Below are 17731 nucleotides of genomic sequence, written 5' to 3'. Positions count from 1 at the left end.
TGCCTCCTCTTGTTTTATTTCTTCCTTGTCGCTTCTGAGGCGTGAGTTCACAAGAAAGGGGGATAATTTAAAGTATCATGCATTCCATCCACTCTGGGGGAGCAGTAGGTTACCTCTAGAATAAACAAACATTACAGCTTCGAAATTTTCACCATTTGTAAGGCTTCTAGCATTTTTTTGTGCCCCTACGCGAGCACGGAGTTCTGACCTCGGCGCCAGTAGAGCGACCTTAAATTACTTTTGGCACAGTTCCTGCACGGCGTACTTGATATTTTTCATGCACGTACACGTTCGCTTGGAGTTATTATTGGCACTCGACTTCTTTGGACAACGGACATTTGTTGTACTCTCAGTCTTCAAAGCGTTGAACCTAGTCCTGCGTCGGTAACAGCTAATGTGATTTTTAAAATTTTCTAAGTTGGGTTCGTCGAGTTTTTATTTGCCTTATATTTGGCTGATATCCATGCAAGAGATAAATAAGGTTTCCAAATATGGCGCTGTACTGGAAGAACAGAAAACTTCGCTTACGCCGTGATAACTGTTCGATTGTCGTGGGGACCTTTAAGTTATATATTTTTCGTTAAGAAACCTTAAGAAAGTTAAAACACATTACAAAAACGCAAAAGCATTACGCGCATCTGCTGCGGCTGTCAAAAACTACGTTTTTTTTAGCTAAAGAAGAGGTTGGTATATCCCTTAACACTAACGGTCTGGTGAAGATTACAAACAAAGTTCTTAATAATAATATCTGGGGTTTAACGTCCCAAAACCACGATATGATAATGAGGGATGCCGTAGTGGAGGGCTCCGGAAATTTCGACCGCCGGGGTTCTTTAACGTGCACCTAAATCTAAGTGCACGGGCCTCCAACATTTTCGACTCCATCGAAAATGCAGCCGCCGCGGCCGGGATTCGATCCCGCGACCTTCGGGTCAGCAATAGAGTGCCATAACCACTAGACCACCGTGGCGGGGCGCAAACAATTTCTTCTGGCGAGCGCTGGTGCTCGATTACATTTTGGAGGTTTTTGACAAAGCTGAAGAAGAACGATAATCTCATATTAAATGCGAAGGATTTCTTTGCGAACCTTTGGCACTTTGAGCGTTTCTATCTACGTATCTATCTATCTATCTATCTATCTATCTATCTATCTATCTATCTATCTATCTAGCCGCCTACGTCTGGGTGCTCTCATGATCGCCTCCTTAACTTGGTGTAGACTAAAATTGGCATGGGAGGGTAAGAGGTTTTGACGAATATGATTGTCGGGTCATGACATGAATAACGAGAAAATCCTGTCGGGTACGTCGTCAAACCCTTTCCACTAGACACGTGTGGCACATACCCGTTTACCACGGGCCGCGGTGTACGGGTACGCGCCACAGGTGAATGACAGTTTATATATGCCAAGGAACGGCGAGAACAAGCATTGGTAACTTAAATGCTAGAGTGTTAAGGAAAACCAACATCGGCAGCGTTGACTTGACGAATGAAAAGAATGAAAATTGGGATTCCAGCAGGAATCGAACCCAAGCATTCTGCGTGGCAATCAGGTATTCTACCACTGAGCCGCACCAGGTCTATAAACTGGATTGGAAAAACAGCAACGCAGGCGTAATATCGGTGCAACGTCAATTGTGGTTGTGGTGCTTGCTATCTAAATTTACAATAAAGCAATAAAGGAGGAGGAAGGAAATGAAGACTACATGGTACTCCTACGATATGTAGTCCTAGGATACAGGCGTTATATCAGATTAACCTCTGTGGTTCCAGTCTTGGCTCCGGTTTTATAGGAATCTAATAAACATTACTTTTGTATTACTGTGATTCAGCAAGCTATATTGAAGCAGTGCTTGACCCCGGAGGAATACATTTACGAAAGTTACATATGATATCCACATCACCGCACCGTAATGTGCACTTCGTCCGCCAGAACGACGCACTGTTCTCTTCATTTCTTACGAGCCTGGGTGATGACCTCATGCTGACCGAGGATGATGCCAGAATTATTGACAGCCGCTTTGTAGACTAGGCTACGTAGGCCAATACGCCCAGGTAGTCTACGAATACAAGCACCATCCACTGATGTTGGTCTACGTAGCACTAACCCGGCCTACCAGCCTCGACGGCCTATACCTCACTAACGCGAAAGGCGGTTTCAGGTTCTATATGCCACCGGCTCTATCGACAGACAACTTGTCGACAAAATGACTGAGGCATCCACGAATTCCAACAACTCTACTATACCGCATGCTTCACTACACGTGGACCCCTCGTCACCACGATCACGACCGGATCCTATAACAAGTCATGACTGGTGCTCACTGATCAGGGTGATGATGCCCTTGTTCAAACTAGAACTGTCAAGAACTTCTTCCACACATGCACACGGGTTTGTGAAACGTGCGTGCGTTCTCAGGACACGTATAAGCACTACATATCAGCTTACCGCTTCTGGTGTTGGTATTACCCACGTTGCCATTAGCAGCGTTACCCAACCGTAAACAACTGGTTACATTACACATATGCGGCTATTCAACATAAAAGTGTGCGTATAAAATTTATACAAATTTATAGCGTCATTTTGTATCCTGTTGTCAGTAAAAAAAATTACATTACAGTCACCTTCCCGCCGCATGCTTCGAATAACATCGACTCCCACGGTACCTGGGATCTGCCGAATTTTTTTTTGTTTTTTTTAATGGAGAGAGCCTTGCATCTCGCAGGAAGAGCAAGCTCGTTAATTTATAACACTTACACCGCAATTGACACCGACAAAAGTGATAACTTATGTGACACTACGAACAAAGCGGCTGATTCGCAAACTACAGAAGGGTTTTCAAAAGCTCCCTTGAGGCTTAACTGTACCGCGAGGGTCAATATTTTGACACAGTCAACTTTTCTCGGTTATCGATGAGATTACAAGTGTAGTGTGCATTAATTAACTTGTTCTCATTAGTTCCCATTTTTTTAGGTATGTTAAATTCTTTCTTCGTATCCATGCGATTTATGACGTAAAAATATTTCTGAGGGTTGACGTCTGGACGTTGTTTCTTACTGATGTGCTCGAGTTGTTTGTTGTTATTTGATTCCAAAGGACTGAAAATGTTTGTTCGCTTTCGCTCTTTTAAAATGAAACTTTCTTTGGATCTCCTCTCACTTCTTTGACACTGGCTACAATATTTCGACTAGCAGCTGCTGTCCAGCCGAGTCCGCAGCAAGTTCAGCCCTTACAACTACAATTCGCGAGAATTGTAGTCATGACGTCTTCTGCTGTCCCTCATACCGAAACATGCCCAGCGTCTAGTCTATAGGCCCCAGACCAGACTCACCGCAGCTCATTGGAGTTCACGAGGACCTCGTGTGAGGCTGGCATTGCTTTCCTGATGTTTAAACAATCCTGCATTGCAACCTCTAACGGAATTCTAAGCGCTACGTTCACTGCCACGCCCTGCTGAAGTCTTCAGAGGGAGACGCACGCCAGGCTATAACTGACTAGTGCCTGACACCCCTGTATTCGAGATTTGGTTGCATCTGAAACTTTTAGAATTAAAGGCACACACAGACAAACACATACACACACACACGCACACACAGAAACGTGTGTGCGCGCGTACACATAATGTTCTCTATAACTGTATGTTGTTTGTGATCCCTGAATTCGTCATTTGGTTCATGCTTAATTTCCATTTGGTCTTGACATACAATACTACGTAGTGAGGCCTGATCAAACGTCACAACTGATCGTCGGCGGTGTCGGCGTCTGCACCAGAGATGAAAAAAAAGCATCATCACGGCGTCAGTAAGACGCCACGTAACGTGACGTCAGATAGTGGCGTCATCACATGACATCGTTGCTTGGTGAAATCGATCAGGCAGTGCATTGATCATGCAGTGGAAAACCGGGTGAGGTGCAAAAACCTCGCCATGTCTCCATTCCTGTAGGCAGTGCAAAACCGCCTTAGGTGCAGAAAGCTTTCGGAGGGGGGCGGGTGAAGATCAATACATCGAATGAGAAGGAAAAGAAGAACAAAATGGCTTTCACCTTCGAACGCATCTTAGGCGAACGCATAAGGAACCCTGCCATTTTTTTTTGTGGTGCCTGCATTCGTCCTTTGGTTCATGCCTAATTTATCTTTGGTCTTTATAATCTTCAAATTGCAACTCACTAATGTTGTCACAGCTTAAGTCCAAATAATGTCTATAAAGCATATATGCAGGCTGCGTCTAGAAAGTTTCTTAAGACAGTTTATCTCTATGGATCATTAAAACATTGTTTGCTAAGGTGCATCGGACATGTTTTGCTATACGTCGCCTCGATACACGACACATTCGAGCGGCGTTTCCCATGATTCAGTTACAGAACAATGAAACTGCGTGTTTTCTTTTCGTGTTTATTCCTTGGAATCCTTGGGTCTCCTGCGGAACAATTTGCCAAACCACCATCTTTTCTTCATGTTGGGCTGCCGACACCGTGAATATCTGCACGTTCCTTTAGCGTAGTGTTTGTCCACCTGGAAAGATGACAGAGAGATCAATATTGTCGTCTTGCGATAGCACTGGAGTTAAAGGAACACCAGAGTGGGTTACGATCTAAGAATAAATGTTAGCTCTGCCCACAGCCGCCGCTTTCCCGCTCAGAGAAAACTTGCATAGATGTCCCATCCAATCGCGCTTGCTCATTTACGTGACGTCAAACGCCTTTCGCTTGTTTCAGTTGGTTTCAGACAGGTGATCGTTCCGTGCAGATACATGTTCGTGTGGCTGGTTTTTGGTCGGGAAACTAGAACTACCTGGCAAATTTCAGCCAAGATTACGACATCACTGCTCGGGGAAACGTAATATTTTAAGTAGGGACGACGAACCTTTATGTATTATTATCGTAGTATTTACATTGGCGGAGAAAGAGCACTTATGGTTACGACGGTAACCACCTAGCGCCACTCTCCCTCACACAGGAATGACATTCACGCCGCAGTTAAATGGCCGGAGTTTGTATTTATTCTTAGGATGTAACTGACTATAGAATGAAATTCTAAGTTAGGTCAGGCTAGTAAATTTTTCTTTGAGAGCCGCATTTCTTTAAATTTTGACATCATAGGTTTATTATTAGGGCAAAAGAAACGTATGGCTGCTCCACTACTGTGAAACCTGAGGAAGTGCGTCGCACGGGCACCCAGCGGTTCCCGTTCTTCCGGTTCCCACAGCTCCGTTTACCAAACCTAATGACGCCAAGCATGCAGGGATTCTCCGGCATGAGTAGAATCTTGTTAGGGAGATTAGCAAACTGGGTGAGCGACATGGGCTCTACGTTTTGCTGCGCTTTATCTACTTCTTGCTTGTACCGGCAGTTCAGATACGTGTCGTCTACATCGAGTTCCGTCAGATTGTTTCCCCCTTCAGATGTAGCGCCGTAGAGAGTCGGTGAGAGGAGAAATCGTGCGCTCTGCGAGGCGGTGACGCCCTCTCTTGCGCGGCGCCGAATTCAGCCGCATGTTTCCAAAACGTTTTTAGCAAATTTAAGTTAATTACGACTACTTCTTGGTTATTTCTGCTAATCATATTATTTTAGACCGTGTTCGTTCATTTTAACCCGTCTTTTTAGCGTTGTTAGCCTTGTTATGGCCTGCATCGAGCGCTTTCCTGCGAGCGTGACCACGCCATATGAGACCCATGGATGGACGGCAAGCCGGGCCCCTAAAGCACTAGGTGCTCCAGTCTCTGAGGATGTAGATGCGGTCACTGACCAAGTGAAGGTGAAAAACACAGAGACGTTTCGGGACCCATACGGGTTCCTTGTTCACCTTGACCTGGTCAGTGACCGCATCTGCATCCTCATCATGATACCTGACCAGACGAACTTTCGTCGAACTCTTGACTACGTACTCCAGTCTAATTTCGTTCTTGAATTCCGGGCTGAAGGCTTAGCACTTGAATGGCGGTGTGACGTTAGCAATATTAAAGTCTTCACTTTTTTTTGTAATTTAGTAATATTACATGTCTCAGCAAAGTTTCCTGAAACATGTGATATTAAGTCTCTGGCTGTCTTCGAACGCAATGCAAATAATTTTTGCCACTAATAATATGCATGCCTAAATTTATGGCGCCATGGTCAGCCGGTGCGGAAACATGAAGGCGGTGTCGCCACCCGTATTTTCTTTTAGCGCCGTCTTTGGCTTACTAAGCGTCTTCTCTTGGGAAGTGTGGTGCTTACAGTTTTGTGGAGGGGTATTTAACTTACACGATGGTACTTGCAAATATTTACCAATGTTTTTCTCTTTGTGCCACTTTAAAGCTGGTCGCATTAGTGAAAGGTATATTTGTAAAACACACGTAAGGTCTTGTTGAGATGAGAAGTCCTCGAACCCTGAACTTCTCTGCTGCCATGCTAAAGTTGCATACATTTGCAGGCATGTAAAACTGTCTTCTTGAAAAGTTGATGGTAAAATCATACTTGTGTTCTGAAGCAGATTCCACTGAGGAAATCGCTTTTCAAATTGTGCATCATTGTTTGTTATTTAAGACTTTGCCCTTGATAACACTGATAATAAGGCAAGCGTACTAAACCTTCCAAAGAGATTTTTGCGCTACATGGCAACCGGATGCAATTTTTTCTGTTTTTTAATTATTTTTTTCCTCGCCGGTACCGAGTGTTACATTGTATATATAAGCAGCTTCATAGATATCGGGACACTAAAGTCAAAAGCTAATGTAGTTTAGACTGATAATTTTTTTACTTACAATTGCGTTTTCATTAATCATTTCGTTTTCGCTAATTGCCAAGGAATAATTTATTCCTTGGTAACCTCTCTAGACAATATTTACATTAACTTCTTTTTTCGAAAGTTTACCCACAGGCATAATGGCAAAGTCTGTGAAAAATACAGGAACAAATTTGATTCGTGCCTCACGTCTTACGAAAAGTCTGATAAGGAAAATGTAGGGGGTGGGAGCCGCGCGACCACAGCTACGTAGCTGAGAGGTAAAGATGGAGGGTGCGGAGCATAGCCGGCACTTCATAACGGTGATGTCACAGAAATGGGCGGGTAAGCGGCAGGAACTGTAGGAAAAGCCTCGCAAATCTCGGTCCGTATGGTCTGTTGCAACATCGGAGGCAGACTTGCGGCGGGTATGTCGTTATGGGGAAGCAGGGAGGCTGTCGGGCCACCTCCTCTCCAATCAAATCTTTGATCTGATGAGACAGTGTGCCCTTTCGTGTGGTGCCGTTTGCAATCACGATGCCCGAGATCGAATCTTGTGGTAGGACATTTTGACGAGCGATGGTACGTCGACGGCGCAATTCGCCAAAGCACTACTAGCACTGCCACAGTGGTTCGACTCTTTGTCAGGAACATATGGAATGCGCTATCTTCTAAACCCTTAGAATGAGTTTATGTTCTCGTCTTCTGGCATAGAGGGGTTAAACCGCTTGCAGAGGTCTAGCACATCCTCAGTGTAGCCGGAAAATGTTTCTCCAGGCTGCTGTGTTCGCTGGCGTAGGCGCTGATCAACACGCAGCTTACATACCTCTGGTCGGCCAAACACTTCCGTCAAAAGGGTCTTCAAGGCTGACCAACTTGGGAAGTAGCATTCACGGCTGGTGAACCAAAGTTTAGCTATACGTCAGCGAGATAGAATATTACGTAGGTGACCTTCGAGTCTTCGTCCCACTTGTTACTGGCGCTTACGCGTTCACACAAGGAGAGCCACTCTTCGACGTCGTGCTCACCACTTCCTCTAGAAATGGGCGGGTCCCGTTGACGGGGAACGCCGGCGTAGGAGGACGTGGCTGCCGGTGGGGCTGACTGAGAAGTGGCTGGTTCGGTAATGTTGTCTGGTGGTCTTGTCGACAGCGTTCGAGAGCAGAGCTGCAGGTCGACTCGAGGGATCTCGGCAACCTCCACCAAATGTGTCGAGGTTTATAGTTGTTTATTGAAGAAGAATTAGGGCATGATCAAGCACTGCAAGGTTCGCGAACAACACAGGCTCTGGTGATGATGATGATGATGATGATGATGATGATGCTGGAATGATTGACACCTACCCACTCAGGGGCATCGAGCAAGAGTCGGGCGGATCTGGCGCAATCACAACACCGGTCTTCGTCGTCGTCGTTGTTGTCCTCTGTGCATGGCTCATGCCCAATGCAGGGGATTGGCCGAGTTAGTGGGTAAATTCTTCCAATATTTTCTGTATTGTGTAACTTCTAGATGTGCTAGTTAATTGATAATTGATTTGAACTGCCAATTATCAGAAATAAAATATTTAAAGCCTGCAGAATTTAGCAAGAGTTTCTTGCATGGGCGTAGGCAGGGGGGTGCAAAAGGGGCACTTGCCCCCCTCAAGGCCAACACGGCACTTGCCCCCCACCCCACAGCTATGCCAGCTCTCTCTCCCCCCTCCCCCAGCCGCGATGCAACACGGGTTTGCACCCCCAAAGGCAAAATTCTGCCGACGCCCATGGTTTCTTGTAGTCTTCTTCCGCGGGCGCATACACATTGGTGCATCTGCTCCCTTACAAAGTAAGTGAACAATAAAATGGTCCATGTGTGCAGTGATCAAGGTCGGGTGGCCGGCCAGGCCTGAGACCGATCGCACGGGGGGGGGGGGGGGGGAAGACTACGCAAATGAAGACCTGGGCTAGTCCATAACAACTGTGTCGTCGTCACATATCGGGATGTGGTGCCACAAAATGGGCAAGGTGTATCATAGGGGCCGCGGTTCTGTTGCAGCCAGAGAGCCCTAACAAGACGGGGTAAGCGTAACATCGAAACGAAGCCTTCGCGACGTAAAAAAAAAAAAAGGTTTTTACCCAGCACGGTGTTCCGTTGGCCTCTGGTAGCCGGTAGATTCTATATAAGGATTCGTCGAAACAGTAGAACCAGCATCTCGGATTCGGTTCTGTGAGGGTCGACTGGGGAATTAGAGGGAAAAAAAAACAAAAGCAAAATTGTACGCAAAAATCGCACTTCAGATCTCCTGGCGCCACTTTTTCGCGAATATTTCTTTCCCGGCCAATGGGAACAAATTCTTTGTGTGTATTGCCTGAATTTCTACATTTTAATAACGTCACCAGCTTGAATGCAGATTTGAACTTTGTGCAACAAACCTAATTGTTAGTTGAAGACAATATTTAATTCTGCGCTAGTAATAAATCTAAGGCCGCAGTTAGTACCACGTGACGCCGATTGAAAAAAATATGATATTTGTTCAACATAAAAAATAGGGACCGTTCAATTTCTCAGCTGACATTGTTAAGTTGAACGAATTAGGGTACTACGTTAACCATTACTATGAAAACTGTAAGCATCTGCCCCTCTGCGCCTAATTAGATTCACTGACCTTAGTCACAGTTCGCATTTGTTTACCCATCACCACCGCGCTCGTTAATGACACCAGATTCAAGTTTCCCTGCAGCAATGCATTTATGCCATGTGTCGGCACTTCCGTTCTAGCTCCGGCTACGTTGTGCCTATTATCGATGGCGTTTCTGCACTTCTTGAGATAAGCCCGTCTTAAATAGCGCGCAGTATTACATAAGTATATTACATATTTTATACTACAAGTGTTGATATTTTAGACCGAAAGATGAAATAAATATAGAATATTTAACTTTTGTATTTAACTCATATTCGTATGCCATATCACTCCTGTTTATAATTTGCTAATAACAACCTCAGAAAAGAGTTCGGTCAAGGGCCGTATCCTGAGATGATCACTTTACGGAATATTGTCAAAATGTCGCGTTAACAAATATTTTTCATCGAAACTTCGAAACGTCTAACGCGGGGAGTTTTCGACTGTCCGTGCATGCAAGAGTCGTACACTATAAAATGAATCTAATGAATACTCGTAATAAGCAACTCGACTTTTTCTCATGACTATCGCTTAAGAACGCCAAAGTGGTGCTCGTACTTCCTTTGCCCATATCGCGTGTCCAACTGATGTATTGCGGGCCACGGGCTGCACTAGAATCTAGACAATTTTAAAAACGGGTCTGACTCCGGAGGAATCTCGTCTGCACGCTTAAAGTAGTGTGCCAACTTGGACCAGGTGAAGATAAACTCCGGCAATTTTTTTATATCAATGGATCTCAACGAAGTTCGCATGGTACGTTCCTTTGCACAATTGTATTGTTTATGCTTAACTACCCCCCTCCCCTTAGTGTAGGGTAGCAAACCGGATGCTACAATTCTGGTTAACCTCCCTGCCTTTCTCTCGTTTTATTATCTCTCTCTTATGCTTAACTACAGGCTAGAGAGACGCGGAGATTGCTTACAAGTTAATTTTATTGATTACTTCAACCCACCCATGGCTTCCCACAATTACTGGCTCCATTTAGTGTAACGTTAATATGGGGCGCAGTGACCGAACTGACGAAAGCGCCGATGAAGGTGTCTGGAATGCAGCGTATTAACCTCTTCGGTGTAGAGAAGGCAATGAACGTGTGTGCTTGGCCGGCGTGTTGCTGGTGGCAGTAGTGTCTCTTAGCAGTGCTGGTTTGCCGTGCGGAAAGTACGGTAATACCGTACCGTCTTAAGAATGTGAATGAGTGAATTCTACTGCAAGGAAACCCTTTCCGGAACGTTACGCACCGCGTCTATCCCTATACGGTGCGCATCGTGCAAAAGATGGCTCGTGCTTGGCTTGCATTACATTTCACCGATCCTGGCGCCACGACGTTAACTGCCGCGGTTCACAAATTTGTGCTTTCTTTCATAACAATGGAATGCAAGCTTCTTTGCGTTACCATTTAACCTGATTACCGCAGTCATTACTTGATCTGCCTGGGCAGGTTGTGCCATCTGATGGCGAAGAGGTCAACCTAGAAAGCACATAACTTCAACATATGTATTCTGCTTCACTGCTGGGGCAAATTTTCGGCAACGGCATGGTTCCGAGTTCATTGGCTTTAAAACTTGTTAATGTCACGGTAGTGTGTATTGTCTTGCGATGTCTCCTTTTTAAGATCCCTGATCGTATTCTGTGATGATTAGAGTAGTAAGTTCGCAGACCTAGTATTGAGTCACCTGAACGCCTCACTGAATATAGCTGAAAGATTCGACTTTGCTGCATTTGGGCATTAGAATAAAACGATAGCAGTAGTGAAGCTCCATGGTTCACAAAATGCTGCAAGACTTCAGAGTTAGGAGCCCAGAAGAACGACAACTACGAGGGCTGACTTCTGGCCTTGTTCGTGCGACATGTCTTAAGTGTTAAGCGCAGACTTATCAAGACGGGACAAGACGAAGGGGGGAGAAGAGGTGTCCTCTTAGGATAAATCTGCGCTAAACACTTAAGATAGAAGAACTACGACCCCACTCTCAAGTCGTCTAGAATTTACTACGCCAAAGGAACTAAACGTGACAGACGAGCGCATGCGCATACTTGCCGCATCATTGCAACGTGACAATAATAGCGTATATATTTTTGCCCCGAAAAAATGTTCACTGTAGCCAGTAATAAATATTTGCTGTAGTGACAGTATGATATTGTTGTGGATGACTTCAGAGCATATGGTCTAAATTCAGTTAATTATTTAATTTAATAGCTATTATTACAAATTATTGTCACCTGCAGCTGAAAAAAATGCACTGCTGCAGACGTAGAACGTTGTGCTATAGAAGGCACCAACGCAAACAGCTCTTGCACTCACAAGTTTGCCTAGCCTGTGGCATTTCCACCTCCTTTCAATACTGGACGAATTGCCGAGGGTAGCGCTTGAAATCCCTGGCACATATCCTGTGTTGGTACCCGGATGTGTGCTTGGGTTGATGCCTTGGTGGATGCCTGGGGTGATAACCGAGTTGATGCCCGATGTTTTGGTGTGGTCGTCCGAAGTCTGGCCTAGTACCATTGCTCCTGAGGATAGGCAAACGAAATGAGTTAGAGCATAATTATTTGAAATATGTAAATATTCACGCACTGATATCCCGACGAAGCAATGGATTTATTCATCCCCTCTGCGTACACTGACACATTTATTATAAGATTTATACCGTTATTGTAAATGCTTCGAGTGCGTTTCCATATCGGCACCTGTCATGTAACTCGCAAACATGAGTTAACCCAAGTAACTAAACAACATAAGTAAGTCAGCGATAAAGCACATGATAAAACACAAGCAAAAGGCGTCTCTGGGCAAACACAAAGATACAACTTATTATTATATTTTTCTAGCTCTCAATTGTAATGAGAGCGGACACTTATTGCAGCCCCCGAGTAAGAAGACAGACTCTTGCTCATAAATCTACTTAAACATGCACCGTTTAGGGTTTATTTGGCCAACCTTTAAGCGCATGATCTTATAGCAGAAAGCTTGTCCGTACGTAAAATGTTTATTCTAATGTTGATAAAGGCTGAATGATAGTAGTTACTCTGAAATTCTCATCGAAGTCAATGACCAGAGGTGGTTTGCTGTCATTCTACATAGTCTTGCATTGAATCTTCAGTGAAGTTGTACTTTTTTCTGACTACAGACTTACAACCTGTGTATTATTTTATGCACTCCTTGTTAAAAGTAGTGTGTTTTGTTGTTGCTATTCCTTATCTTCTACTGTATTTCTCTTCCAGTGCTTCTGCTTCCCCCTCCTTATAGACTTTCCCCGGTACTGGTATGCCAAACCGGTAGGTTCATTGTCTAAATAAAGTCATAAATAAAATAACGTTTTCGTTTGCGTTATGTCGCGCCGATTCTTCGTGGATATGCGCAGCTTTTACTTCTCATAAAAGTAAGACATCAATTAGGCAGTCATGTTCACAGTCTGTGACGCCGTCATGCAATGTGGTGCATGACATGTTGCAGCTGATGTGAACTTAATAAGAGAAAAGAAAACGTGTGACTTTTTCTTAGGTGAAACAGCTGCTTTCTTAGCACCTGAGTTTAAAGTTTAAAGCGTGTTACGAAGTAACTATGAAACATATCGTCTCGTTCGTTTCAGAAAACAAATTCTAGTAGTTGCATATCAGCTGAGTTGCATATCGCGGCTCTAGACATGCGTAATATGTAAGGTCGACCCAGATCCAGTCCTGTGTAGTAGAATGACGAGCACTTGACTTCATTTAGCAATGTTATCCAACGTAACGCGGTTGGCAGTATTATTCGCACAGCCGACATCATCTGCTACGTGATCTGACGCTTAGATGATGAGAACTCATCAAGCAAATAAAGCTGAAGGCAGCGTTTGTAGGTCACCTTGCTGAAACGTTGGCTTCAGCGTCATTTCTTGTTCGACGACTTCGCATAATTTCGCGGATTAATCTTATCCTGAACATAGGTATTGCTATCATACAACGTCTGCTATCCTCACCTTCCTCCTGTTAGCCGCAAATTTCTATTAACATTTCAGCTTCAAACTTAATAGACTTTCGAAAGCTCAGAGAGATGGGTATTGTTCTCTTACCTAGTAGTGGTAGTGACAGCAACCAATACCAGATCATTCTCGTTCTCTTCATCCTTATAGACGTGTCAATGACTGGATTTGTTCGCAGGTAGTTCCTTTGGCTGAGGTAGAGTTTCTAAAAAACCGAAGCCCAGATGGTGGTTCTTGCGAGACTGCTTTTGTCTGCATGGAGGCGGACTGCAATGAAAGACGTTGACAGAGTGGAGTGGCCTTGGGCGAACTAGAAATAAACTGTCGCGCTCCATCTGGGAATTCCCGTACGTATTCATATCGGAAGAAACGCGTTCGAATGCAGCCGAATAGTATAGCTTATTGGACAACCTTAATGCATTGCCGTGTGAGCCCGACCATATGCAGCAATATATCAAGCTACATCCGAAGTTGAAGACGATTAATATACGTTTAGAAGCTAGGACACACCGAAAAATCCGCATACCTCATATCCGGGGAGAGAGAGAGAGAGCAAGATAAGTGAGAGAAAGGCAGGGAGGCCACCATCTCCAATATTCTCACATACAAAAGTCCCTCATGTTCCTAAACGAAAGCCTCGTGTGATATTGCGCCTTTATTTATTTCTTGTATGGAGGCAAAGGACTTTCATGCGCGTATAAACAAACGGGCAGGTCATCTGTGTCATATGGCTTCATGGCCCATATAATGTACGAGACGGTAATAATTCCTTGGTATGAGGATTATCGCGGTTTTTTCTTATCAGTACTAGAAATTGAGAGTAGTTGTATGAAGCAATGATATCAGAGCAATAAGTTTTCCGATCAGCTCTGTGGGGACGTCTTTTCGTGTCATGAAATATTCGTGTCACTCGAGGTTTGACTTATGGGAAACTACTTCATGGTAGACAACTAGGACATCGGCTTCAGGATTACCCAGGAAGTCCGGTTTCATCGCGATAAATTCTGCTGAGACAGCATCGGATAGCTTGTTCGTTTGCTATCCTAGCATGGTGGTACCATGTTCGAATTCCTGCCTAAAAATAACTTGTGAACTGCGGAGTTTTTCTTTTTGCAGACAATCCTGTGGGATCCGTGAGTGTAGCCAGAGCACTAATTGCAAGCTTTTTTGTGTTCAAAGCCTACATTGGCCCTTTTTACCAGAACATGCTTCATGATAAAAACTAATATGACACAAACGTTGAGAAGATTTGCAGGCTATTATCCTATAAAATAATTCCGGAATCACAGTGATTCCGAGCTTAGCGCTTGTTAACACTCTTTAGCTATTTCTTAAGGAGTATTCCTAAAACCGTGGCCTTATACGCTTCGTTTGAGTCTATAAATGATGGTAAATATATTAATGCCTTCACACAACGTGGGCACCCGTTGCCTTCTCTTGTTCAAGTATATCATTGTTCACGTTTTCTGTCTACGTAGTTGCTATTTTACTGCCTGAAACAAAATTTTATGGTTGCGTAGGGCTCCTAATTAGGTGGCTAGCAGCAGAGAAGTACGATATGGCTCCTTCCTGTAGTCTTTCTCATACTTGCTTATTTTCTTGCGTTACTTATTAACCTTTTAACTTCACTTTTTCTGGCGCATTTTGATATGACTGCTCTATGTTCCTTTTCTTTGGCAACATTCTCTAAAAGGCGTCGAAGAAATTAGACGTAAAGGTGCATTGTAAAATATGCAAACCAAGTATGATGGGCGAAAAGCGTAAACATATTCTGAAATCAACATCAGCCCTGTGATGGCATTATTCTTACAAAATCAGCATTCTAGATCTATTCTTCGGCACTTGTTTTTATTTAGTGACGTTTTTTAACATACAAAGAGCATTCCCTTGCATGCAACGTCGCCAGCTTCAATGTTCTTTTTTGTTACTTATTTCTGTTAAATATTTAACGAATATGCGTAAACATTCGTGACAATCAGGCATAAAACAAAGCCAGAGAATCACTTTTGGTCGACTCTTTGGACAGCTTTCTCTAATAGCCCATTTCATTATGTTTGTAATTCTTTTCTGGTCCAAGACAATGGAAGCATATTGAAATTGCTTCCCCGTGGCTTTCTCTTTGTATTGAGCACTGCTACGCGTAACTGAGCAATTGATGTCTCAATTTTATTGATGACTTAAAAAAAAAACTCGATACATTTGTTGTTTCTGTTCTCCTTGTTTTCCTTTTAGCCATCTGCGCTCTCTACATTTAACCCTTCAAACCGTAAATGTTGAACCGACGTGACTACACGACACAAATGTACGACGTACGACCGCCGTATTTGGTAAGTTAATGTACACGCAGTATTTTCTGAATATATCCCATTCAGGTTTCCACAAGCCTTGTACGTGCGCTGCTGCTAGATCTCTCTTAAATCTGCAATATTGATAGTTTATCAACTAGCGTATCAGAAAAGACAATGAGTGCACTAAGGTCTACAACAATGCAGTACGCCTTAAATTGTGACCGTTCTTGTAGCATTCGCGTTAATTTGGCTACTATAGAAGCACGATACACGCGTGGGCGCAGTCATGGAAACTGACAAATCAGCTTGTTTATGAATCAATAGCGGCTAACAAACAAACGGAGATGTTTCAGATGCAAGACAGCTCTTCGTCACAGAAACGGTAATTGTCCTGGCGAAGTCAATCCACCGTATCCATGCGCTGACTTTAGCGCAAAGTTCTACTCATTCGGCCTACGTCAATCACTCCAGTGGCCATTCTCCTGCAGAAACACTATTTCATCTTGATCCTTGATGAAATGCCGCTATTTGCAACATCACCATTTCTAGACTGGAGCTTCAAACTGAGTCTAGATAAGTGGTCAAAATATAGGGTTGTACCGAAAACCCCGGGATTCCTAATGAGAGGGATCAGCACTGCCTCCTGGAAATTTGCGCACAAAAGCTTTTTTTTTCATTCTTGCTATAGTTCACCACTAGGGCGTGGTAGTCTGCGGCATCCTATATGGCTTAACTCCCAGGTTTGACATTAATGCCCTGGTTATTCACTAATCATTACTTCGAGGGGAAATAAAATTTTTACAATCCTGCGCCGTCGCTGGCCATCACAACACACAAGCTTTCGTGAAAGCACCTCTGTCACCACGCCGGTTATTTCGCTCTTTTGTAAAGTAAATACTACCGACAAGTGGGTTTCGGCAGCTGTGCTGCTGGCGACGCATTGTTCTCGTACACAAAGGAATGACGAAGTTCCTGCGAGCTGCCAGCTGGCAGGAAAAGTTCATCTTTTGGACATGCTTGCTGGAAAAAAGCACTGGCAAGGAAACCGGACTGAAAACGGCACAGATGCTGTCCGATATCTCTGCAAGTTTTTCCGAAAACTGTGAAAAACTACTATTGCGAAAAATGTGAAATATTACACGGGCGTTCGGTAAATATGCGACGGCAAACGAATATTTTTATTGACACGTTTACCGAAACGTTTAGGCCGATAATATTTGCGCCGCAATGCAGTATCGAGAATATTAGTGCGGACGCTAGCCCTGCTACGATAGTGTCTGTCATTCCTAAAACTCGGGAAGAAGAGGGCAAATATTGTGGTTTCCCTCTGAAGGGCTAGACATTCAACTGTTCCAGATTCTTACTATGGGCTTTTTTGGTACCTTTACTGGTCACTTTGGGTGATAACATAAAAAAAATTGTCACACAAAGAAGGGCTCTGCGAGTTTCAAATACGGAGGGTTTTTAAGTAAATTTTATTCTAATTCACATGAAGTTTCGCAGCCGACTACTTTCTGCGCCTGTGCAACATGGATCTACCTCTCAGAATTTGCGCTATAGTACTACGATGTACTATAAGATAAGGAATTGGAAAATTATGTCTTAATTATTGCTGATGCCATTATTTCGTCGTTGAACCTAGGTCAGCGATTTGGGTGACATACGTAGGCTATAAAGATCGCACGACTTCGTCCAAGTCAGCTTTCATGTTTTAAAATCATTAACGAGCATCTGTGCGACTGCAGTAAGCATAAAATTGCAGTAATTGCGGACGATACGTGCTAAAGCTGAACGCTATAATGCCAGTCGTCTCGTACGTATTATTACGAAATGGAACTTGACTATAATATGAGCCCTTCGCAAGGACAGCCCTTCCCTCTGTTTTTACTACTTACTAGCAATCGCCACGGAAGTTCTGAACACTCACCTATGTCGAAGGCGAGGTAAAGGGCCTTTCTTTTCCCTGCAACGGCAGGAGCGAAAATGCCCCGCACACTAACACGCGTCCCTCGCTGTTCAGATTTCAATAGAATGCATTCACCTGCCGCACATATACATTGCAATTTCACTGTAGTGACAATGGTCGTTGCTTTCTTCTCGCACAGTTGCAATGCTTTTACCCAAGTTTGC

General features: G+C 43.9%; 1 protein-coding gene across 1 annotated transcript; it reads right to left on the bottom strand.

Annotated features, from left to right (window-relative positions):
* Positions 1 to 4381: 4381 nt before the first annotated feature.
* Positions 4382 to 17625, bottom strand: LOC119390068 (uncharacterized). The gene is made up of 5 exons (XM_037657603.2): positions 17529 to 17625; positions 13404 to 13580; positions 11657 to 11862; positions 8813 to 8914; positions 4382 to 4514 (listed from the first exon to the last, which is right to left on the bottom strand). Exons 2-5 carry the CDS (start codon positions 13453 to 13455, stop codon positions 4395 to 4397), a joined length of 480 nt encoding a protein of 159 aa, XP_037513531.1. The 5' UTR covers positions 13456 to 13580; positions 17529 to 17625; the 3' UTR covers positions 4382 to 4394.
* Between the last annotated feature and the right edge of the window lie 106 nt (positions 17626 to 17731).

The sequence above is a fragment of the Rhipicephalus sanguineus genome, chromosome 4 (genome assembly GCF_013339695.2).
Source record: "Rhipicephalus sanguineus isolate Rsan-2018 chromosome 4, BIME_Rsan_1.4, whole genome shotgun sequence".
NCBI classification, from domain to species: domain Eukaryota; kingdom Metazoa; phylum Arthropoda; class Arachnida; order Ixodida; family Ixodidae; genus Rhipicephalus; species Rhipicephalus sanguineus.
Note: the sequence above shows the minus strand (reverse complement) of the source record. Positions and strands in the feature narration are given on the sequence as shown.

What these genes read in the sequence shown, in the direction of transcription:
- LOC119390068 (XM_037657603.2), bottom strand. Translation starts at nt 13,455, where the DNA reads ATGAAGAGAACGAGAATGATCTGGTATTGGTTGCTGTCACTACCACTA. An exon ending in GCTGTCACTACCACTACTAG is followed by an intron (nt 11,863 to 13,403) that starts GTAAGAGAACAA and finishes GCCTATCCTCAG; the next exon opens with GAGCAATGGTACTAGGCCAG. An exon ending in GCCACAGGCTAGGCAAACTT is followed by an intron (nt 8,915 to 11,656) that starts GTGAGTGCAAGA and finishes CTAATTCCCCAG; the next exon opens with TCGACCCTCACAGAACCGAA.